This window comes from Choloepus didactylus, chromosome 2 (assembly GCF_015220235.1).
Source record: "Choloepus didactylus isolate mChoDid1 chromosome 2, mChoDid1.pri, whole genome shotgun sequence".
Classification (NCBI taxonomy): Eukaryota; Metazoa; Chordata; class Mammalia; order Pilosa; family Megalonychidae; genus Choloepus; species Choloepus didactylus.
The window spans coordinates 25296802-25323063 of NC_051308.1; the positions used below are offsets into that span (position 1 = coordinate 25296802).

The window sequence follows — 26262 nt, forward strand, 5'->3', positions numbered from 1 at the left end:
CATTCTTATTAGCAACTTATTAGTATTCCATTGTTCAAATGCACCAAACTTATTTACTTGTTTCTCTACTTATATATCTTTTTATAGACAATTCAAAACAATTCACAACATTGTTTTTTAAAGAAAAAGATTGTATGAATACATAGATAAATTTCTGAAAATGCATAGTTGTACAATCAATTCCTATGCCCAATTTCTTTGGCATTGGACCGTTAGGGGCATTAGAATTGAGGATCTGGTCCATGTGGAATGTGTCCAATAACCTATCTCTACCCGAAGATAAGCAACACTTGTTACACATAAATTTACAGCATGAAGAAGTATATAGGTATAACTACCCCTTTCTCCATTGTAAATGAGTACTATCTTAGTGAGACATTCATAAAGCATGTTAACTTATGAAAGAGATCCTCTAACCTGTATAGCAAATGGATCTCATCGCATGTGCCAAAGAGGATATATTGACAGTGGCTTCTTGAAGGCTTGTTTTGAAGGTGATCCTTAGGCCTTATCTTGACTCTTGGGCTTGAAAGAGTACCAAGAGTAATTTAGTGATGCCTTACATGGTAAATGGAGGAATGATTAAAAGCATGTATTTTTCCTCCAGTATGTCCTTGTTTTTATTGTATGCATATGAATATGTATGTATTCATATATATAAAATTCATAAAGTTTTTATTATATATGCAAGGAAAGCAAAATCTAAATAATTTTTTTCATTTGTTTTTGTTAAAGCTGTTACGGTTTTTCAGAAAAGTCATGCAAAAAGAACAGAATTCCCTTATAACCCACCACGCACACACACACCACAGTTTTCCCTTTAAATAACATTTTGCATTATTTTGGTACCTTTGTTAAATCACTTCTTATGAGTGAGCACATAAAATATTTCTCCTTTTGTATATGGCTTATATTCATAAAACTGAATATCTCAGAATTCATCCATGTTAAAGCCCGTATAAGAACTACGTTACTCTTTTGACTGAATGATCTTCCATTTCATGTAGAGATAATATTTGGCCTGTCTATTCATCACTTGATAGACACTTGGGTTGCTTCCACCATTTGGCAATTGGGAATAATACCACTATGAATATCAGTGTGCACATACTTGTTCAAATTTGTGCTTTCATTGATTTGGGGTATATACCTGAAAGTGGGATTACAGGCTCATAAGACAAACATATATTTAAATGTATGAGGAACAGCCACAATGGCTGCACCATTTTACTTTCCCAGCAACATTGTGTGAGGGTTCCTGTTCCTTCACGTTGTCGCCAACATTTGTTATTTTCTTTTTTAAAAAAAATTCACATCTATTCTAATGGTTATGAAATCATATTTCATTGTGATTTTGATTGATATTTCCCTAAAATCAATTTGCCATACATAAAGGCTTCTTTGAACTCTAAGTTCAATTCCATTGATCTATATGTTTGTTCTTGTGACAGTACCAGGCTGTTTTGAATCCTATAGGTTTGTAATATGTTTTAAAATCAGTAAGGCTGAGCCCATCAACTTTGTTCTTTTTCAAGATGCCTTTGGCAATTCAGGACCCCCTACCCTGGAATATGAATTTGACAATTGACTTTTCGATTACTGCAAAGAAGGCTATTGGGATTTTGATTGCAATAGCATTGGATCTGTAAATAGCTTTGAGTAGAATTGACACCATAACAATATTTAGCCTTAGCAATATTTAGCCTTCCAATCCATGAACATAGAATATCCTTCCATTTATTTTGGTCTTCTTTAATTTGTTTCAACAATATTTTATAGTTTTTCATGTTCAAGTCCTTTACACCCTTATTAATTATATTCCTAGATCTATACAGCCTCTAAGTGTTCAAGTGAAAAGAAGAGTTGCATGTGTCTCACTTTAAATCAAAAGCTGGAGTTATTAAACTTAGTGGAAGACATGTTGATAGCCAAGATAGTCTGAAATCTAGGTTTCTTTCACCAATCTGTTAGCCAAGTTGTGAATGAAAGGAAAATTTCTTGAAGAAAATCAAGTGCTACTCAGGCGAATACATGAATGGTAAAGTGAAACAGCCTTATTGCTGATATGGAGAAAGCTTTAGTGGTCTGGATAGAAGATTAAACCAGCTACAACATTCCTGCAAGCCAAAGTCTAATCCAGAGAAAGAAGAATCTCTTCAATTCTACGAAGGCTGAAAGAGTTGCGGAAGCTGCAGAAGAAAATTTTGAAGCTAGCAGAGCTTGGTTCATGAGGTTTAAGGAAATAGCCATTTCCATAACATCAAAATTCAAGATATAGCAGCAAATAGTGATGTAGAAGCTGCAGCAAGTTATCCAGAAGATCTAGCTAAGAAAAGTGATATAGGTGGCTAACACTAAACAACAGATTTTCAATGTAGACGAAACAGCCTTCTATTGGAAAACGATGCCACCGAGGACTTTCATAGCTAGAGAGAAGTCAGTGCCTGGCCTCAAAGCTTCACAGGACAGGCTGGCTCTCTTTTTAGAGGCTAATGCAGGTGGTGACTTTAAGTAGAAACTAATGCTAATTTAACATTCTGAAAATCCTAGGGCCCTTAAGAATATGGTAAATCTGCTCTGTCTGTAAATGGAACAACAAAGCCTGGATGATAGCACATCTGTTGACAACATGGTTTACTGAATATTTTAAGCCCAGTGTTGCAAACTACTGCTCAAAAAAAAAAGAGATTTCTTTCAAAACATTACTGCTCATCAACAATGCACCTGGTCACCCAAGAGCTCCTGTGGAGATGTACAAGATGAATATTTTCATTCCTGCTAACACAACATCCATTCTTCAGCCCATGGATCAAAGAGTCATTTCTAATTACAAGTCTTAATTATTTAAGAATTACATTCTATAAGGCTATAGCTGCCATAGCTAGAGATCCCTCTGATGGATCTGGGCAAAGTCAATTGAAAACTTTCTGAAAAGGTTTCACCATTCTAGATGCTGTTAAGAACATTCATAATTTGTGGGAGGTCAAAATATCAACATGAACAAGAGTTTGGAAGAAGTTGATTCCAATTTTAATAGATGACGTTGAGGGGTTCAAGAGTGCAGTAAGTAACTGCAGATGTGATGGAAATAGCAAGGGAACTAGAATTAGAAGTGGAGACTGAATTGCTGTGATTTCATGATAAAACTTTAATGGATAAGGAATTGCTGCTTATGGATGAGCAAAGCAAGTGGTTTCTTCAGATGGAATCTACTTCTGGTGAAGATGTTTACTGCAGTGGTCCGGAACTGAGCCGACAATGTCTCCAAGGTATGCGTGTCTTCCTGTCCTAAGTATACTTCCATACTTCCATATTTCTTCCTGAACTTAAAATGCCAATAGAAAGGATTTCTTCACCTCCGTTAGGGCCACACCTCAGGTCAAGAAAGCAGGGGTTTTCATCTTGGCTGTTCAGGCTCCTCTTTAAAATCACCAGATCCTGGCTTACAATCCCATGGTTCCCTGGACTTTGTGTCTGCTCCCCCTGCACAGTTCTGTCTCTGGTTTTGTTCCCTGATCCTGGGCCGAGACCCTCTCCTCCTCATGGTCCCACTTTCCCTCAAGGCTCCCACAGGAGTGTGGCTGTCACAGAGCTTAGCTCCTCCAGTCCCAGCCAGCCTGGTGCACCCCAGAACAGGCAGCCCCAGCAACTTCTCCCAAAGTCCCAGGTCCAAGACCATCCCGGGTGGAAAGGAGGCTGTAAGTCCGAGCCCTGCATGGGGCATCTCAGGAAGAGGCCAAAATTGTGTGGCAAGTCAGTCTCCAGTCCTTGGTCATGGTCTCCATTCCATTGCCTCCAGTCAATCCAAACTCCACACTCTCTAAATAATTTTTATGGGAAAATTTCAGTTTCTTTTAAGGTGGTTTTAAAAGCCTTAACAATTGGATATTTTAGGTGGGCTGAAGAGGAAAGTTATAATACATACTAAATAATTCTAAGAAAATTTATGGAAATGTCCTTGCTGTTTAATTAAACAAAGTATATAGGGATATTTATTGCTAGAATCATCAAACAAAATATGTGTTTTCTTTGATTTTCCTGTTCCCACCTATTTCCCAAGATGAAATTTCAGAGGCACTCGATCCTCTGTTTCTTTCAATTCCTTCTCTCAATTATCTCTCACATGTGTCTTCACTTGTCATCTATGTCTACCCCTGTTATTATCATAATAGCATCTCAGTTGAAGTCTCTGATTCCAGCTTCTACCCCCTTCAATTCACCTCCAGCTACAAGAGTGGCCTTTCAAATATCCAGAGTTTTGCCTATGTTTCTATTGATTTGGTAGTGTTGTTCAAGTCTTCTATATCCTTACTGATTTTCTGTCTACTTGTTTTATCGTACCGAAAGAAGAGCATTAAAATCTCCAGCTTAATTGTTCTGATTTACTTTTCCTTCCACTTTTCTCTATTTTTGGAATTCTGTCTATTTTTCCTTTTGGTTTTTCTGTTTTTGCTTGGTGTATTTTGAAACTCTGTTTTTGGGTCCACACACAGTTAGAATTGTCATGTCTTCTTGTTGAATTGCTCTCTATAGCACATAAATTTCCTTTTTTTCCTGGTAATATTTTTCCTGTTCTGAAGTGTAATTTGTCTGATATAGCCGCTTAAGCTCTATTGTGATTAGTGTCTGAATAATATACTTTTTTTTAATCCTTTTACTTTAATTGAACTGTGTATATGCTAAATAGGTTTCTTCTAGAGAGCATATCATTGAGTCTTTTTCCTTTGGAGAGTTTAGGCTATTTATATTTAATGAAATTTTCAACGTAGTTAGATTTAATCTCCCATCTTGATATTTGTCCCTATTTGACTCATCTGTTATTCCCTCCTCTTTTCTATTTCCCTGACTTCTTATGGATTAGTTGAGTATTTTTTAGTATTCCATTTTATTTCCATCATTGACTTATAAGCTATACTTCTTTGTTTTTTAGGGCTGCTCTAAGGTTTACACTGTGGCTCTTTCAGTAATATTTTGCAACTTCACATATAAGAACTTTACAACAGTATGTCTCCATTCTTCCTCTGCTCTTTATGCTATTGTCATTGTATATTTTACTTCTGCATATATTATAACCGAAACAATGTATTATTACTTTTGCTTTTAACAGCCAATTATCTTTTTAAGAAATTTTAAAATGAGGAAAACATCTTTTATATTCATCCACACATGTAGCATTTCCAGTTGTTTTCATTCATTTTTATAGATCCAAGTTTCCGTCTGGTATCATTTTCCTTTTGCCTAAAGAACTTCCTTTAGCATTTCTTGTTGTGTAGATCTGCATGTGCCAAATTCTTTTAGCAATTGATTGTTTGAAAAGTTTTATTATTTATTGATTTAGCCTCCATTTTTGAAAGATATTTTCATTGGATAGGATATTATGAGTGAAAATCATTGCCTTTTTTTTCCTTTCCACGCTTTAAAAATTTTGTCCTTTTGACTTCTTGCATAATTTCTGATGAGAAATCTGTATTAATTTCCTATAGGTGCTATAACAAATTATCAAAAACCTGGTAGCTTACAACAACACATTTATCATCTTATAGTTACAGAAGTCAGAAGTCAAAAATGGGTCTCACTGAGTTAAAGTCAAGATATCAGCAGATCTGAATTCTTTCTGGAGGCTCTAGGGGAATCTGCCTTTTCCAGATTCTAGAGGTTGTCCACATTCCCTGGCTTGTGGCTTCCTTTCATGTTCAAAGCCAGCAGTGGCTGGTTGGGTCTCTCATACTGCGTTGTTCTGACACTGGCTGTCCTGCTTCCCATTTTCACCTATAAGGACCACTGTGATTACAGTGGGCCCACCTGAATAATCCAGGATGATCTTCATTTCTGCAGGTTAGTTGATTTGCAACCTTAATTCCAGCTGCAACCTTATTTCCCTCTTGTCATGTTACATAGAATAATCACAAGTTCTGGGGATTAGGTGTGGATACTTTTAAAGGACCATTATTTTGCCTGCCACAGACTTTTGTAATTATTATTTTTGCTCCTTTGTACAAAAATGTATTTTTGTCACTTCCCAAGTCCCAAGGAGGGAAAATACACACACACACACACGCGCACACACACACACACACACACACACCCTTCCTGGCTGCTTTGAAAGATTTGTCTTTATCACTGAACTTTAGGAATTTGATTATGATGTGCAATGGTGTGTGTGTGTGTGTGTGTGTGCGTGCGTGAACACACTTATCCTGCGTGGAGTTACTTGAGCTCTTGGATCCGTGAATGTATAGTTTTTTGTTTTTTTTTTTTTTTTAAATTCAGTTTTATTGAAATATATTCACATACCATATAATCATCCATGGTATACAATCAACTGTTCACAGTATGATCATATAGTTATGCATTCATCACCACAATCTATTTCTGAACATTTTCCTTACATCAGGAAGAATCAGAATAAGAATAAAAAATAAAAGTGAGAAAAGAACACGCAAACCATCCCCCCCATCCCACCCTATTTGTCATTTAGTTTTTGTCCCCATTTTTCTATTCATCCATCCATACACTGGATAAAGGGAACGTGATCCACAAGGTTTTCACAATCACTGTCACCCCTTGTAAGCTACATTGTTATACATTCGTCTTCAGGAGTCCAGACTACTGGGTTGTAGTTTGGTAGTTTCAGGTATTTACTCCTAGCTACTCCAATACATTAAAACCTAAGAGGTGTTATCTATATAGTGCATAAGAATGTCCACCAGAGTGACTTCTTGACTCCATTTGAAATCTCTCAGCCACTGAAACTATTTTGTCTCATTTTGCATCCCCCTTTTGGTCAAGAAGATATTCTCAATCCCACGATGCTGGGTCCAGATGCATCCCTGGGAGTCATATCTGGCGTTGCCAGGGAGATTTACATCCCTGGGAGTCGGGTCCCACGTAGGGGGGAGGGCAGTGAGTTTACCTGCTGAGGTGGCTCAGTTAGAGAGAGAGAGGGCCACATCTGAGCAACAAAGAGGTACTCAGGGGGAGACTCTTAGGCAAAATTATATGCAAGTTTAGCCTCTCCTTTGCAGTAACAAGCTTCATAAGGGCAAGTCTCATGATTGAGGGCTCGGCACATCAAACCGCCAGTCTCAATGTTTGTGACAGTATAGTTTTTTTATCGATTTGTAAAACTTTGGGCTATTATTTCTTCAATTATTTTTTCTGTTTCCTTTTCTCTCCTTTTCTTCTGGGACTAATTAAACATATGCTGAGTGCTTATTGTACAAGGTCACCAAGGTTCTATTTATGTTTTTTTGTTTTTTTTTCTCTATGTTCTTCAGTTGGGATAGACCCTGTTATTATGTCTTTAAGGTCATTGTTCTTTTCTTCTGAGCTGTCTAATATTATGTTGTTTCCATCTAGTGAATTTTTCATTTCAGATATTTTTTGTATTTTTCATTTCTAGAAATTGCACTTGGTTCTTTTTTTATAGCTTCCATTTTTTCTCCTCATTATATCCATGGTTTCCTTTAATATTTGAGCATGGTTATAATAATTGCTTTAATTTTAATGTCTTATTTGCTAGCTCATCTCTGTCATTCCTGAGTCTTTTTCAATTGACTGATCTTTCTTCCTGTAATTGGTCACATTTTCCTGATACTTCTGTTTTTCATTAAATGCTAGACACTATGAATGTTATTCTGCTGAGTGCCTGGACTTTGTGTATTCCTGTAAGAGTGTTTTGCTTTGTTGGGACATGTAATTTAAATTACTTGTGGCTCGGTTTGATCCCTTCAAACCCTGTTTTTAAGCTTTGCTGTTGGTAGTTTAGAGTCTCTCTCATATTAGTGATAACTCAGCCCTACCAATAGAGGATGTCGCTGCTGGGATCTCCAATGACTATAATATTCCTGGTGATTAACGATAGCTCTCCACTCTGACTCTCCAGCATTCAAACATATTGACCCATTGTAAGCTCTGGGAATTGTTCTGTTTATAGCTCCTTGATTGTTTTTTGCTTGACTTGTAGAGTTTCACTTTATCCATGTTTGGCCTAATACTCAGTAAAAACTCAGAGAGACTTGAAAGCAGATTTCAAACCCTTCTTTTCTATGAGGCTAGTTCCTCTCTTGAACTCTGCCCTACAACTTTCAGCCCTCTCAGCCTCTCAGAATGTCCTGTCTCTAATTCCTAAACTTAGCAAGACTGGTTAGTATATATTGATTCTCTTTCCCAGTGCCCATGATCTGGAAACTACTTTCAGCCAGAAATCCAGAGAGATTTTAGGGCTTAAGTAATTTATTTACATTCTTTCAGCGATCATATTCCTGTGCTGCCTGGTATGCAGTACATGAAAACAATTGTTTAATATATTTCATCCAGTTTTCTTGTTGCTCATAGTGGGAGGTTGATTTTGTCTTTGTTAATCAATTCTAGAAGTGGAAGTCTCTTTCCATTGGTTTAAAGCGAATGCAGTTCAGTCTCATTTGCTTTGCTTGTCAAAATATCACACCATAAGAGGCTGTACTGCCTATGTGCCCAGCTTTCTTGCCAGCTATTGTAGTCCCATCTTGTCTCCTTTATATTCTTCTTATTGACACTGGACTATTATATACTTTCTTTCTTTTTTTTTTTATTAATAATAAATTTTATTTTGAAATAAGTTCAATCTTACAGGAACAGTTGTAAAAACAGTACAAACCCCCTACATAGAATTCCATCATACCCTGACACCCCTCCCCTGATACCCTGATCCATCGCCTTTAAGATCGTGTCACACCACTCTTTCTTTCCCTCCCTCTCTCCCTCCCTCCCTCCCTAACACCCATCACCTATTGCTCTATCTTCTGAACATATGGGAGCAAGCTGCACATATCTTTGAACAGGCAATATAATTCACATATACCTTTCCCATGGACAAGAGCATTATTTTATGCAATCTCATTAAACACAGCTAAGAAGTTCAAGAAATTCAACATTGATATAAAGCTTACATTCTATATTTCCTTTTTTTTTTTTTTTTTTTCCTTGTGTCCCAGCTGTGTCCCTTTGAGCCTCCTCTCCTCTGGCCTCAGATCCCGTCCAGGATCATCCTTGGCATTTAATTGTCGTCTATTTAGACTGTCTTATTTTTTTTTTCAATTTTGGAAAGATATATATAGCCTAAATCTTCCTATTCCATCCCTCCCTAGCATTCTCTTAGTGGGATTAATCACATTTAGAATGTTGCAATGCTATCACCTTCCAACCATCCATTTCTAGAAGTTTCCTTCACCGCAAACCAAAACCCCTAGTCTCATTTCTTAACTCCCCATTGCCCCTTCCCCCACTTCTTGGAACCCCTACCCTACTTTTCATCTCTTTGGTCATATTCTTTGATACTTTCTTTGTGTTTACCGTGGGGCTTAAATTTAACCTCTTAAATCTATAACAATCTTGTTTTTCTTTGAAACCAACTTAACTTCAATAGGACATGTAAACTGTGTTCCTATACTCCTCCATTCCCCCACCTTTATGTAGTTCTTGTCAAGAATTACATATTTTACATTGAGTCCAAAACCACCGATTTATCATTACAGTTTATGTATTTTAGATCCTGTAGGAAGTAAAAAGTGGAGTTATAAATCAACCATACAGTAGTATTGGTCTTTATATTTGATCTTTACTGGAGATCTTTATTTCTTCATGTGGTTTCAGTCAATTTTTTAGTGTCCCTTCCTTTCAGCCTGCTTAGGACTGATCTACTGGTGATGAAGTTCCTCAGCTTTTGATTGTCCGGGAATGTTTTCATCTCCCCCTCATTTTTATCTTTCAGGTGTTTGTGAATTCTCCAAGTCTCTGATGGTTATTGACTTCTATTTGTATTCCATTGTGGGCAGAGAATGTTCTTTGAACAAATTCATTTTTATATTTTTTATTTTATTGAGGCTTGTTTTTATGTCCCCGCATACAGTCCATTCTGGAGAAAGATCCGTGATCGCTAGTGAAGAATGTGTGTCCCAGTGACCTGGGATGTAATATTCTATATATGTCTGTTAAAAGTCTCTATATCTCTCCTTCATTTCTTTGTTTCTCTGTCAGTAGGGCTCGCTTTAGTATCTGAAGTAGGGCAGGTCTTTTATTAGCAAACTCTCTCAGCATTTGTTTGTCTGTGAAAAATTTAAGCTCTCCCTCAAATTTGAAGGAGAGTTTTGCTGGATAAAGTATTCTTGGTTGGAAATTTTCCTCTCTCAGAGTTTTAAATATGTCATGCCACTGCCTTCTCGCCTCCATGGTGGCCGCTGAGTAGTCATTACTTAGTCTTATGTTGTTTTCTTTGTATGTGGTGAATTGCTTTTCTCTTGCTGCTTTCAGAACTTGCTCCTTCTCTTCAGTATTTGACAGTCTGATCAGAATATGTCTTGGAGTGGGTTTGTTTGAATTTATTCTGTTTGGACTTTGCTGGGCATTTATGCTTTGTGTCTTTATATTGTGTAGAATGTTTGGGAAGTTTTCCCCAACTATTTCTTTGAATACTCGTTCTAGACCTTTACCCTTCTCTTCCCCTTCTGGGACACCAATGAGTCTTAAATTTGGACGTTTTATTTTATCTGTCATATCCCTGAGATCCATTTCGATTTTTTCAAATTTTTTCCCCATTCTTTCTTTTGTTCTTTCATTTTCTGTTCTGTGCTCCTCGAGGAGGTTGAGTTGTTGTTCAGCTTCCTCTAATCTTGTATTATGAGTATCCAGAGTCTTTTTAGTTTCGCCTACATTTTTTAATTTCCGTAAGATCTTCTATTTTTTTATTTACTCTTGCAATATCTTCTTTATGCTCTTCTAGGGTCTTTTTTATGTCTTTCATATTCTGTGCCATGCTGTTCTTCAAGTCTTTTATATCCCGTGCCATGCTCTCTTTGCCTGTCTGTAGTTCTTTGATTAATTCTGCCAGGAATTGTGTGTCTTCAGATCTTTTGATTTGAGTCTTTGGGTTCGGGTTCTCCATGTCGTCTGGTTTTATTATATGCTTTAAGATTTTCTGTTGTTTTTGGCCTCTTGGCATTTGCTTTACTTGATCTTTAATTTGTTAGAATTGCAGTTTGGTGACATACACTTTCTCTAACTAACCAGCAGATGGCATCCGTGAGTCACTTATTCCCCTCAAGTCAGTTCTCCCCAACTTTGTGTTATGTGGGGATCTGATTCTTTTGGGGTCTGATTGGTGCCTTAATTTGGGTGTGTTGTCGGTGCTGTCTGCCCTCAATGAGGGGCGTGTGCCTGAGTGGTTAGGGAGGAAGGGCAGGTTTAACAATCAAACCTCCCAGGTGTTCCCAGAGATTTAAGGTTGTTCTCTGCCGCTGACACAAAAGTCCTTGGTATTGGCGTAGGTTCCCTGGGATTTCTGAGCGGTTCCCCCCTCCCTGCTGTGCTTTTCCAGGACCTCTGTTGAGTGGGGGAGGGCTGTGCCACGTCACAAGTGAGCGCCGGCCTCCAGGGAAGCCCTGGGCCGCCGGGCTGTGTAGGTGCGTTCCCGGCCCACTTCAAAGATGGTTGAATGGGATGCGTTAACTTCCCCCTTTCTGCACAGCTCTGCTTTCCCAGCTCCAGGACAATCAGCCATGGGTGTATTCAAGGCCACTGTCCACGACCGATATTGTGTTGTGTGAGCGGTGCTGCGGGAAAGACTCCCTGTCAGGCTGGATTTCTTGTCTCAGTTCTGTGCTGTGTGTTCGGCCCCGGGCAGGAGCAGCACTGTGTGCTGCGGTGATGGCTGCGAGGCTGGGCCTCTTGGCTTGGCTCTGCGCTGTGTGCTTGGCCCCGGGCAGGAGCAGCCCCACCCACTGGGGTGACGGCTGCAAGGCTGGGCCTCTCGGAAGGGCTCTGTGCTGCGTGCTCACCCAGGGCAGGAGCAGCCATGCCTGCTGGGGTGACAGCTGCGAGGCTGGGCCTCTCGGAAGGGCTCTGTGCTGCGTGCTCGCCCCAGGCAGGAGCAGCCACGCCCGCTGGGGTGACGGCTGTGAGGCTGGGCCTCTCAGCTCAGCTCTGTGCTGTGCGCTTGGCCCCAGGCAGGAGCAGCCCCGCCCGCTGGGGTGACAGCTGTGAGGCTGGGCCTCTCGGCTCGGCTCTGCGCTGCATGCTTGGCCCCGTGCTGTGTGCTCAGCCCTGGGCAGGAGCAGCCCCACCCTCTGGGGAGACGGCTGCAAGTCATGTGTCTCCTCTTTGTGTCCCTGGACCCGAGACAATCTGCAGTGGGTGTGGGAAGGGGTATCCTCCACCCCAGACACTGAGGTGTTAGTCCAGACCGCTCCCATCTTATCTGCAGCTGTTCTCGGGCTTCTCTCTTTTTTGAAAAAAAAAACAATGCCAGCCCAGCGTCTCCCCCCACTGCAGTGTGGCCGACGGATCAGCCTACTCACTCACTCGTTTCAGAATGCAGACTCCTGGTTTCACCAAATGCACGCTCCCTGTGACTTCAGCAGAACCTGTCCGGCTGGTGCTACTTTGGAAGTGGTGTTCTGGGTCCTTTCTGGTTTTTTATCTACTGTTTTCCACGGAGGTGTTTTTTTCTCTGTCTCACCTAGTCGCCATCTTAGGTTCCTCCTCCTATTATATACTTTCAATCCTCTGTATGTTTGTTCCCACTAATCATTATTTTAATAATAAATACTAAATTATCTACAATTGAGCCCTCTTCAGTCTTCACCCCCTTTTTTCACTTGACAAAGTCCTGTTCATCATTTTAGTCCCAACTCAAATGTATTGCCTTTGCCTTTTCTTTACTGATTTTTCTCTCAATTGGCACATGAAGGTTTCACTTAACTGTGCTTAACTGACTTGAAAGGATGACTTTGGAGTTATCTAACTGCTAACTTCTTCATTGTAAAATGGGAATACTGATAATGCCTTTCTATCTTGGTTTGCCAGGCTGCTGGGACAAATATCACACAATGGGTTGGCTTAAACAACAAGAATTTATTGGCTCATTGTTTCAGAGTTAGAAGTCTAAAATAAATGCATTGGCAAGACAATGCTTTCTCCCCAAAGTCTGCAGCATTCTGTTGCTGGCTTCCCTCAGGCCTTGGGTTCCTTGGCTTGCATCTCTGTGTACCATCACATGGTGATCTTCTTCCTCTGGTTTCCACAGAGTTTCAGCTTATGGCTCCTCCCTGTGGCTTTCTCTGACTTCTGACTCCCAGTTTCGTCTCTTTATTAGATCTCCAGTCATATGGATTAAGACCATCTCTGATTTAGTTGGCCACACCTCAGCTAAAAATAACTTCTTGAGAAGGTCATATTTGCAGTGGGTTCACACCCATAAGAACACCGATTAAGAACATGATTCTGCAAAGTACAGCTTCAGTGGCGGAGAGATTCCAAATGGAGACACATAAATAATCATGCAGCAATGTAAATTTATATAGACATTTCTAATGGGAATGTCCATATGGATAGTGCTTGCATTACTATTCTAATACTTTACATATATTAACTCTATAACTCTGGTGGGCATTCTTACACACTATATAGATAACCCTTTTCAGATTTTAGTGTATTGGAATAGCTAGAAGTAAAAACCTGAAACTATGAAACTCCAACCCAGTAGCCTTGACTCTTGAAAATGCTTGTATGGCAATGTAGCTTATAAGGGGTGACAGTGTGATTGTGAAAACCCTGTGCTTGCACTCCCTTTATCCAGTGTGTAGATGGATGAGTAGATCAATGGGGACAAAAACTAAATGAAAAATAGAGTGGGGGATGATTTCGGTGTTTCTTTTTACTTTTATTTTTCATTCTTATTCTGATTCTTTCTTGTGTAAGGAAAATGTTCAAAAATAGATTGGGGTGATGAATGCACAACTATATGATAGTACTGTGAACAGTTGATTGTACACCAGAGATGACTGTATGTTATGTGAATGTCTCTCAGTAAACCTGAATTTTTTTTTTAAAAAAGAACATGTTTGTGTTAGGGTATATATTTCAATGTACCACACTTTCTCTCAGGGTTTTCTTATTATTTAGTTAACATATGTAAAGTATTAGAATAGTAATACAAACATTATCCATATGGACATTACCATTAGAAATGTCTGTATAAATTTTACTTTGCTGCATGATTATTTATGTGTCTCTCTCCCCATCTAGACTATAATATTCATGAAGGTAAAGCCTATGTAAAATTTATCTATATGTGAGCTGTTAAAAAAGTATCTGAAACATACTGGACATGCAAATATTGATTGAAGGATTGTAACATTAAATTATGTGCCTTTGTTTCTAGAATTGGAATGCCCAGGCTTCCTAATGTAATTCAAGCAGTATTTTATCATGTAACATATGGAAAAAAGTCACATCAGGAGAGAGGTTTTTGGTTTTCAGATTTTTATTTCAAACAGTTTTGTGTTTTGATATTTTGAATCCACAAATTAGAATTAATTTGTATTTCATTTATTATTGAAAGCTTAGTCTTAAAACATGCATTTGAAGATTTTTAGTTAAAGGTTTATAGAGATTTTTTGTTTTATCTGAAGGATCCTAATTTAAGTTTACCTTGGAATTAGTAAGTGAGTTTGCTTGATTATCTTCTTCAATAAGTAGTTGTTGCTTGGTAAAGTAAAAGGAAATGAATTAGTCCTGAGTATGTCTCTTTTCATGGTACATTAGTGAAAGTCCATGGGAAATGTGATTAGGCTTAATCTGGAGTAATATATAGTTTTAGGGTATGATTTGACATGAGAAATTAGGTAAACAATTTTCCAGTTGGAAATCAGCAGCTCCTATACACTGTACCATGCACAGAATGTAAAATTCATGCATTCATATAATATGTTTTCCCATGTACTTTCCACTTTGGGTTTAAAATGAAGATTTTATAAAAGAATTTAACTGAGGATCACTTCAATAAGTACATAAGATTAAGTAATAACAGCTCATCGCTTCCCTGTATTTTAAGTTTGGCCAGAAACTATGTGTATCAAATTTTTGAACTATGCGTCATTTACTATTATGTGTTTGTTACATGATTTTTTTATAGCAAGCACATATATGTTATCTTTATATGCAACTATATTTCTATGAACACAAGTGGTTTGTATTTTTATGCACAAAGTTGAAATAACCCTCATTATTAAAAGGTGGCTGTGAATTATTGCAAAGGTTCAGTTGTAATTTTAGACTTCATAGATATTGGCTTTCTTCCTCCCAGGAGTATTCCACAGCATTTGTTTTATTGTCCTAAGAACATTTGCAGCAGTCTCTAGGAGGGAGTACATTGGGGCTTAGATATTTCTTCTGCTATCTAGGGAAAGAAATTCTAATATTCGTACTCTGTCTGGCATGCATAAACTACCTAAATTTACTTGAATTTTAGTTCATTGTCAAAAGGAGCAGTGTCTCAAAAATCTCAAAACTAAAAAAAACAATATATCTACCATTAAATGACAACTTTAAATGACTCAGAAGAAAGGCACTACATCTGTCTGAAAAATAACCCATACTGGCTGTACTTAAAAGCAGTTGAAGTGCACATTCATGGCTAATTATAAACAAAAACTAGTTAACACTTTAAATAAAAGAAAAATAGCAAAAAGATTTAGAGCCTAGACAAGCAGATGAAAGGGTTCTAAGTCGCCTTCCATCTGATATTACTCAAATGCAACTCTGTCTCCAATTACCTGAGAATATGTGGTATTCCCTTATGAAAGCTCAAGATCTGAAAGGGCGTCCGTTCCGTGCCTCTGCTTACTCACAGTCATTTGGAACAGGTTCAGCAGAAATATTTCACATTGCAAAAGAGTCTGGAGCCAGACAGCGACTACAGACACTAATCACTGGGTCAGAACAGTAACTTAGTAGGACAGCAATCACCAGAAGATATTTTGTGGAGACAGAGATTTTAGAGAGAAAATATTAGTGCTGTTGGAAAAAAGATCACCCAATGCTAAAATGCTGCAACGGGACCATTAAAATACTATTTTTAACCAGTTGCATGTTTAGCGAAGTAGGACCAACTAAACCAATGATCTGTTCAGTAGAATCAACCTAAAAGATAATCTTGTGTACAAACCCTAAAATAAATAATGGATGGAAAGGAAACTAACCAAATAAATAAATAAAGACTGTACCCTAAAAAGTTCAGTATTTTTGTTATATGGTTTCAACCACCGGCTCTCTCTGCCTCAGATTGTAGATCACTAGCTCCGGAGATTTGGGGGTAGGGAGGAAACACCAACACTGCAATGACAGTTGCAATGTTCTGATCAATAGCTAAGGCCCAGTTCACCCCTGAAGGGCAACAGTTGACTGATTAACTTCTCTAAGGTCCATTTATCTCTAAAATTTTAGGTTTTAGGTCTGTTAAAGTGAGTTACTGATATTCTCTGAACATTGCCATTACAAACCACTTTTTACTTTCCCTTCTTTCTTACACTACATGCCCTTTTCCTTCCCTCCTGTATCAGGAGAGAATTGATAGTTTTTATTTCACCATCTTGATCCCCACTCTATTCAACTTTTCTCATTTATGTCAGTATACTCAATCTCAGAACATTTTCTTGACAATGGATCTCAAACATCTGCTAGATATGAATGGTTACACATAGTATGTCTAGAATAAAAATGTGTGTTTTAGAGGAGCATTGCAAATTTTTTTACAAAATAATTTTATCTTTTAGACTTCATTAGGCTTTTGCTAAATTTACCAAGGGCACTGTTTTCTCCCATATAGCAGTTTCATTTACTCTGCTTAAAAAAAAAGAAAGAAAAAAAGAGAAAGAAGTTGTTAGCTTCCACTTAAATTATAAGCATTGGGAATTCTTTATTCTAGGCATAATAAAACAGCTACACACATAAATTAAGTAGAAAGAAAAATAAAGAAAAGCTATTAAATATATTTAATGTTCATTCCCTGATTTTGTAAAGGTCTTTTGAGTCTACCATGAGATCTCTTGGTCCATAATTTCTGTATTTGCTATAAAGAGGCACCCTTATTCTAGCAAAGTGAATGTTTAAAAAGGAGATAAATGGATGCTCCTACAATAGAAGACTTTTGACATTTTAGAAGAAATGAATCCACATCCCTTTCTTAGTAATGCTGATGTGGAGAGGAGAGGAAGTTAGGAAGAGTAGAGTATTACTGCCTGCTGAGTGGTTTCTATATTATTTTACTTAATCATCAAACAACTCAGTGAAAAAGAAATTAGCATTTTAATATTGAAGAAATTGAGGTTCAGTGCTCTTAAAATCTAGCACAACTTAGTGGCTAAACTAGAATTCAAACTAAGGACTGCATGACTCTAAAATCCATGTTCTAGTCCAGAACACTGGCCCTGGTAGGATTTGTAAATGAGAAGCTGAGCAGTAAGAACACCTGGCAGAGGAAGTGCAGGTGTGTGAGGTGCTGGAGAGATCTTGCTCCTAAAGAGCTGAAGCCCTTGGGCAGTGGTGTAGATTAGGAGTCCAACAAATGCCTCTGTAGAGGGTGATCAAGCCTTCTGGGGAGGATGTGACACAGGGAGCCTCTGGCAATTTAATGACAACTCCTTGAAGATCACTACAAACCAAGCCTTGTGCTTGTCTATTTTAAATGCTCTCCAGCTTTCCTGTGGTTATCTTTATTAGGAATGATAGAAGGCAGCATCATTATTTATATCAAAAAATAAATGAACTATATACTATAAAGAATGGGAAAGGTAATCTATATACTAAAAAGAATGAAAAAATCAGAATTGTATATATCTCATATAATTCATTTAGCATGCTGTATTGTAAAGTCCATTGATAATGGATTGTAGATATGTATGAAACTGATGGTAAAAGTACCACTGACTTTCAAAGTTTTTCACAAACCTCTCTATGTCATTAGAAATAATTTTTATATTTCTGATTAATAGATCAGGCAATAAATTAATTAACAGTACAATATTTACATTGCATACAGAAAACTCTTTTATATTCTGTGTCCCCTTGAGCAGGCTATGGTTGAAACCTGTACATATAACACTGGTGGCACATGGCCTGTCAAAATGGTTATTCAAACGGAAATACTGTTGGTCAAAGATTTTGGTCACTTAATGTGATTAGCTTGGATATTCCCTAAATGAATGGCAGAGTTATTTTATTTCTAGAAGATATCAGAAAGAATAAAATAAAAGATATCATAATTTTCACTAATTGAATTAAGTTTTGCTTTAGTTTGGTAGATTCATCTTTGCTAAAAAAAAATAGCTTTTGAATCAGGATTTTAGCAAAAACAACCAAATAATGCATTTGTCACTAAGTTAACATCATAACTTTGTTTCAAAGAATGCTGACAATAAATATGATGCATAATATCCAAGCAGCATGTTGGAAAATGGTGTCTCAGTTGTACCCCAGCTTTTAGAGGATTTTTTCTGATTGCCATGCAAAGGAAAATCTGTTCATTTCATTTGATGACTCTACAAGGATCAAAATGTATCTCTAATGTAGTTTCTTTGATTTTTCCTTTGACTGTTTATCAGAGCTGATCAAAATTTGAATGCACAAATTCACTTAGCTTCAAAATCATTAAAAAATAATGGATAATAGAGCATTTTTATAATATTTTCTGCTACTCCAATTTGGCTTTACAATTGCAATGTGGCAATTAGACTTGATAAGATGGTTTCTTTTTATGTTTTGTTCCTTTGGTAAGAACCACTCTTCTGCCACGTTGGATTAAAGTGTTTTATCAGCCAGACTCACTCATGCAATGAAGCAAGAGCTGTTTTAGTGCACATTGTACATCAAAAGGAATCATTATGAACAAGTGAAACTCACTTTATTGTTTTCATCACAGTTTAGAAGCTTATGCTTTCAGAAAAACTGTAACTAAGTGCTTTCTTTCTTGCGTGTAATATTGAAACATAACAAAATAGCAGTTGACTGGTTCAATTAAACTTATAATCAAGCATTATATAGCTTTAAGAATTTCAAGAGCTTCTCGCCCATCATTTTTAAAGGAAAATAACATTTATTTAGTACCTGCTAATTATTGGAGGCGCTATGCTACATATTATATCTACGTTAACAGATTAATTTATTTGCCTGTCGTAAAGCTAATTTTAGTGGCAGAATCAGAAATAGGATCCATATCTCTGGCATCTCAATCTAGTACATTTTAAATTTCTTGTCATTTATTTCATTCTTGTAAAATAGTCCATAAATTCTTCCAATCTCCGTTTGAATCTCTGTATTTTACAAAAGGAAAAAAATAGATATATGACGATAATTGTAAAAATGTCCTCACTGAAAATAGTATGCATTGTGGTGCATTTTTGTTTTCCCTTAAACTAACTTTATATGGTTCTAAAATTGCTTCTGGAAGCATTTTTTTTTTAAACTAGGCAGTCCAGAGCAGATTTTTATAAGACAATATGTTCATGTTGAGCCTTTTCAAAGTAAAATCATGGAATATCTATTCTACTTTTTAAATATAGCAAACAAACAATTGACCCATAAATTTATGTAAAGAACCTAAAGTACAAAAAGGGAGAGGAAAAAAAGAAAGCAAAAACCTCCATCTGCTGCTAGCTCAAATGATGCTGTTAAATTCTGGCAATCCTGGCAAAGAGTGGCGGCATGACACTTAGTTATGACTTTGCAGATACTATACAGACTCTTTGAAAACACTGTCTTGAGGTTGTAAAACATTAACCAGCCCAAGATGTACTGTTGTGTTTTAAGTAGTGAAAGAAACACTTTGACAATTCCCAAGTGACAGTGGGTTTTATTTGTGCACAGTTCCAATTTTTTATAATCAGTGTGCCTTGCTCCACTTTGTCTTCTAAGTTCTCCAAATGGCCATAAGTGTGACCCAAAGGAGAATGATTATAAAGAGACAACTTTTCTTTCACTAGTCCCAGGAATTTTTTTTTAATTTTTTTTTTTTCTTTTTGTCCCATAGCTCAGCGTTTTTCCAACTGCTGGTCATAAACTCTTAGTGGGATATGAAATCAATTTAGTAGGGCACAACTAATGTTTTTAAAATCTAATGAAATAGACTAAAATATTCGACATCATTTTATGAAGAATATTTTTGAAACTTTTGTGTCAAACATATATGTGTGTGTATATATGTGTCTGGAGTAAGAGTTTGACAGTATTGATGCAATCTCCTTCCCAAATTTGCTCTTTTGGTTTGTATCTGGCTACCATTCTTTATCTTAGACAAAGACTGGAACAAATAAATGAATAACACTATTATCCGCCCCCTTTAAATTAATAGAAAATATCATTAGTTTATCTTGCAGTTTTGTAGAAATTTTTGAATCTGTTCAACTGTGATATGATGTGGCAATCACTGTTGAAAAGAGTTCAGAATGCTTACCGTGTACCGGAAGTTTACATAGCTTTCTTGTTATCTTTTTGACCTGGTATTTATTCCTTTAATTAGAGAATTATTTTTATCTAATAATTGGGGGTTGTTAAATCCCTGACAAACACATTCAATGTAAATATGAAATTTGCTAGTATTTTGTTTTCTCCAGTTATTGTGACTAATTTAAAGAAATTACTTAAAATCTGAAAAGTTTGATTGGTTATATAATATATCTTGTCTGTGTCAGTATAATAGTAATAACCTAATGACAGTTCAAAATAATATTTTCTATCATCTGTGATATTCAAAGATTTAAAATAAACTTCTGACTGGAGTATACATTAGGCTTTTTAATTACTAGCAGATGCTTAAGAATAAATAAGTATCAAGCTTCTCCATATTCCCTAAAATTAATAATGACTTAAAATAAATTTTATATTATTTGGATCATGCTTTGCTTGGGATTGTATAACTATTTATCTTTCATCTCATATGTCTTTCTCTTTTGCATTTTCAGCTAAAATTGACCAAGAGGCAGAAGAAAATTCACTGACAGAGACACATAAATGGTGAGAAACTACTTTACTTTTATATGATATTTCTTCTCAGAATAGATGTCTGGTTCTTCGTATTTTCATCTCAAGGAACCAATTATTAGTTCAACTTTTGTGTGCAGTGACACATTTATATCATAAAATTAGCCATTTTAACCCTTTTTATGTGTACATTTCAGTGATTAAGTGCATTCACAATGTTGGGCTACCATCACCTCCATTCATTACCAGAACTTTTAGTTACTCCAAACCAGAAACTCTGTACTTATTAAGCAATAACTCCCTCTGCCTTCTACTCCCCAACCCCTGGTGACTTCTAATCTACTTTCTGTCTCTGTTCTGGTTTGCTAATGCTGCCATTATGCAAAATACCAGAAATGAATTGGCTTTTATAGAGGGGGTTGATTTGGTTACAAAGTTACAGTACTAAGACCATAGAAGTTTCCAAACTAAGGCGTGAACACTAGGGTATATTCACTGAAGAACAGCCAATGGTGTCTGGAAAACCTCTGTCAGCTGGGAAGGCACGTGGCTGGCGTCTGCTCCAGAGTTCTGGTTTCAAAATGGTTTTCTCCCAGGAGATTTCTCTTTAAGCGTCTGCGGATGTTCTCTGAGTTTCTCCCAGGCAAATTCTGGGCTAGCAAAAGTCTGCTTTCAACGGCCATCTTTGAAATATCTCTCTCAGCTGCAGCAACAATCTCCTGTCTCTGTGCTCTTACAGGATCCGTTGATTTAATTAAGACCCACATTGAATGGGTGGGGTAATACCTCCATGGAAATAATCTAATCAAAGGTATTACCCACAGTTGGGTGAGTCACATCTTCATGGAAACATTCAATTAAGAGGTCTTACCCTAATCAAAAAGATAATCAATCTGCCCTTCCCCCCCAAGATTGCATTAAAGAATATGGCTTTTTCTGGGGGACATAATATATCCAAACCACCGTCTCTATGAGTTTTCTTCTGGTTGTTTCATGTAAGAGGAATCATACAATATTTGTCCTTATATGCCTTGCTTATTTATCTCAGCATAATATTTTGAAGGTTCATTTCTTCTTATGGGTATATAATATTCCTCTGGATGTATATTACCACTTACTGTTTATCCATTCATCTGTTAATGGACTTGGGTGGTGTCCACCTTTTGTGTATTGTGAATAATGCTGCTATGAACATCATTGTGCAAATATTATTCAAGTCCCTGCTTTCAATTCCTTTGAGTGTATATATTTAACTTTTTGAGAACCACCAAACTTTCTATAGCAACTGTACCATTTTACAGGTAGGAAGCCCTCAGTTTCCCTTGGATATCCCTTGAGTTTCAGAGCAGAGATTTGCATCTGTGTGAGCACAGAAAAATGTCCCAGAAATCTCCCTGCTTCTCCACTTCAATTTTCTCTGCCTCTCCTTTCTCTCAGAAGAGAAATCTGATTATTCTTGAGGAAAAATTTGATTAAAAAAGTTCTTTACCATTACTATATTAGGCAATATCCTTTATATTCTGTGAATAGATAAATTCAGATGTTTAGTGTTTGTTGATTTGATATAAAATATTGTCCTGGGCAAATTGGTAAACAGAATTGACCAGTTTCTACAAAAAGCAAAAAATGAGGCCAAAATGTTAAATTTATTGCATGGAGAAATTTCCATCAGTTGCATGCAGAAAATACTGACTAATGACAAAATTGCTAGTAAGAGTCATATTTTATAATTAAACAATTAAATTTGAAATTCAAAAGTAAAAATAGAGTAATGGGTTATATGAAACATTTCTCCTAAGAAATAGCTCTCTTCCCCATTTTCTCAGCAGTCCTTCATAATTTGGACAATAGTTAGTAACTCCATGCAGGAAAACAGTGTAATCCTGGACCCATGTTCTTTTGATACTGAATCCTGCCTCTCAGGTGTGATAGCTCTGTGACTCTGGACCAGTACCTTAATCTCTCTCAAACCCAGTATAACAATAGTTACTTTGTAGGTAAGAATGAATGAGACAGTCCTTGCAGATGCTTAGTATTTAGTAAGTAAACAATAACTGTTAATTACTGTATTATTTTCACATTATTATCATGATCAGAGTTTGGTAGTAGTGGAGATGAGAGTCAAATTGCAGATGCAGACCAAGCAGTTCTTTGCTCATTTTGTTGTTCTCACTTTTTCCATTGAATCTTGTGTTGGATGGCATGGTGTGGTTATGGGGCACAGACCTTGATATCAGTTCTGTATTCCTGTATTCCTGTGCCTCCTCCAAATGTGTGCTATGCTATGACTCCAAACGTTTACCTCAACTTTTGAATTCATGTTCTTATCTGTGAAATAGGAGAAACAATGCCTACATCATAAGTGGTGTTGATCAGTTAGTAAGTAAATTAAGTGAATTAATATATAAGCAGAACACATACATCATAGGGGCTTTTCTAAATTTCCTTCCCTTTTATTTATCAAAATACCTGAGCTTAGGAGAGAGACTGACTTCTGGAATGAACTCTCTCCCAACAAACAGCCATTTGACTGGAGAAAATTATTTAAAAAAAAAACAAAAAAAACAATCAATCATTTGATATTTATATATATTGTCCTAAGGGGAAATAGCAAATGGAGAATCATTCATTCAAGAAACTGTACTAAATCTTGGTAAAAGAATAGTGAGAGTCTATGGCATCTGACCCACAACCCATTCTTCCTCAATCCCCACCCCCACCCCAGGAGTTCTAATCCAGGCTGACCCAGTCAAGAAGATCCCAGCTCCCAGTTTGGGGCTATAGTTTCAGCCTGGATGGGACTGGCCTCCAGCATCTCTTATCCACTCACCTCCTTATTGCAGAGGCTCTGTTCTAGGCCAGTGCAACAGAGTGAACTGGGGCTCCCTTTTCTTAAACAGCCCATTAATAGGGCATAAGCTCTACTGCAGATGCACAGGTTAAGAATATTGGGCTTTGATCACATGCATCCCAGCTCACTGTTGAGGCAGAGGTTTCTCGCTATGAGGGGCAAACAAAGAAGGCTAGGGGTTACCCTGACCTCCAGCTCTGCTTATAGGGCAGAGGTGTCACTCCAGCTTAATTGGACCACCATCCCTGCCCCTGGCTGTGGCTCTAGTGCAGTGGTGCAAATGTCCTGTTCAGGGCAGAGGTATGCCAGAGAGGCAGGCCTTAAGGAGACAAGAGCTCTGCAGCTCTGCCTGAGGGACATGACTTTATTTGGAACAGAGCTTGGAGAATTCCTTGCCTAAGAGTGTTGTCAAAAACAACGGAAGATTCTACATGCTCCATTAAATGTCATTTGAGCAGAGAATTCAGTTTTCTTATGTCTAACTCTTCTTTGTGCCAGGGCATGCATTCCCAGAAGAGTAACTGTGCTCTAGGAAACCTTGCTCCTCCCCGGCCAGCATTCTACAAGCTTGATATCTGCCGTGTGTAAGAGGGTGGGTGTGCGTATTAAAAAACAAACAAAATGGAAGTCTTAATGAAGAGCAATTAAGAGGGTGCTCATAGTTCCATAATACAAGTGGCAACAAACAAAAGGGCAGAATAGTCAGAAGTTTAACCAAGAGAACAAGGGAAAGAGCTAGGAAGGGAACAGAGTCAACCCTGAGGGCCTGTGATGTACCAACTCAGGAGCAATTAGACCAGAATTTGGGCCAAACTTAAAAATATTCCCTAAGCTACATAAGGACCCATCAACACAGGTGCAAGTCTCACTGGCACTACTCAGCACAACTTCTGACCAACCACTGTTGAACAAAAAACTACTATGACCCAGGAGCAACACCTAGGAAGCTAGGCTTGAAAATAAAATCACACAAATCCCTGGCAGTCTGGAAGTTTGTGTACACACCCAAGGCTGCACCCTCTCAGGAGCAATTGGAGAGGGAAAAATCCAAGTTTCAGCACCTAGCAAAACATGTGCAAAAATATATAAACTCCTTAACTGTGATAACAGCTTGCAAGCTACACATAAATTTGATGGTAAAGGATAAAAATATAACTGACCGAAGGGGCTTAAGCATAACTCTTTACTAATATTTGGCTTATGGTGACCCAGGGTGACACAAAATAGCCAGGCTAACAGACAAAAATAGGAAAAAAAAATTAAGCAGAGACATCAGAGGCTGCATACTGCAGTGGAAATAGACTTCCCTGAAATAGTTCAGCCTAGTCACTAAACAAATTAACAAACAAGTAACAGTAACATCAAGTACCAGGGTGGAGAGAGAAGGGGAAGAATTGCCATCCAGAGTTGCTACAATATATTGTCTGAAATGTCCAGTTTCAACAATAACCAGAAAATGAACCATACAGAAATACTCGGGAATCTGTGACCCATACACAGGAAAGAAAGCAGGCAACAGAAACTGCTTTGGAATGGTCCCAGATGTTGGACATAGTAGTTAAAAAACTTCAAAGCAGCCATTCTAAATATCTACAAAGAACTAAAGGAATCTATTTCTAAAGAATTAATTTGATGACAATATCTCATCAAATACAGACTATCATTAAAGAAACAGAAACTAGTAAAAGAACCAAATAGAAATTCTGGAGTTGGTAAGTACAATAACTCAAATGAAAAAAAATCACTAGAGGGGCTCAACAGTAGAATTGAGGTGGCAGAAGAAAGAATCAATGAACCTGAGGATAAATCAATAGAGACTGTATCTTCTGAAGAAAATAGACTAAAAAAATTTGAAGAAAAAGGAACAGAGGCCTAGAGAAATGTCATTGTTAAGCACACCAACACATAAAGGGAGTATCAGAAAGAGAGGAGAGACAAATGGCAGAAAAAAATTCAAAGAAATAATGGCTGAAAACTTATCAAATTTGATGAAAAACATTTATCTATACATCTGAGAAACCCCACACAGTCCGAAGAGTATCCACACAAAGAGATCTGCAAACAGACACACCATACTCAGAATACTGAAAGCCAAAGATAAACTCTTGAAAAGAGCAAGAGAACTATGACTCATCATGTGCAAAAGAACCCCAATAAGATTAACAGCTGGCTTAGAAACATTGGGGACCAGAAGACAGTGGGGTGACATATTCAAAGTGCTGAAAGTGAAAAACGTTCAACTAAGATTCTTATATCTAACAGAACTGCCTTTCAACAATGAAAGCAAAATATGTTCCCAGATAAAAGCTAAGAGAATTAGTTGCTAGCAGACTAGCCTTAGAAGAAATACTAAAGGCTGAAAGAAGTGACACCAGATAGTAATATAAGTCCACATGAACAAATAAAGAGTATCAATAAAGGTAATTGTGTAAAAAAATTAGAAAAGAATGTATAAGTGCATATTTCTTTGTCTTTCTTCTAAGTGAGTTAAAGAGTCATTGCATAAAAATATATATATTTATGTATGTAACATAATTGCATTGATGAGTTTCTAGCATATAGAAATGAATATATTTGCCAATAATAGCACAAAGTTGGTGGGTGGAAACAAAACAGTGTTA

At 37.3% G+C, this 26262-nt stretch overlaps 1 protein-coding gene across 1 annotated transcript in view; it reads left to right on the forward strand.

The window, feature by feature from the left end:
* The window catches only part of FMN2 (formin 2), a 408121-nt gene that overhangs the window by 311571 nt on the left and 70288 nt on the right, over positions 1 to 26262 (forward strand). Inside the window, exon 15 of the mRNA XM_037821962.1 lies at positions 20772 to 20823. Coding sequence (XP_037677890.1) covers positions 20772 to 20823 — 52 coding nt within the window. The remainder of the gene's footprint in view (positions 1 to 20771; positions 20824 to 26262) is intronic.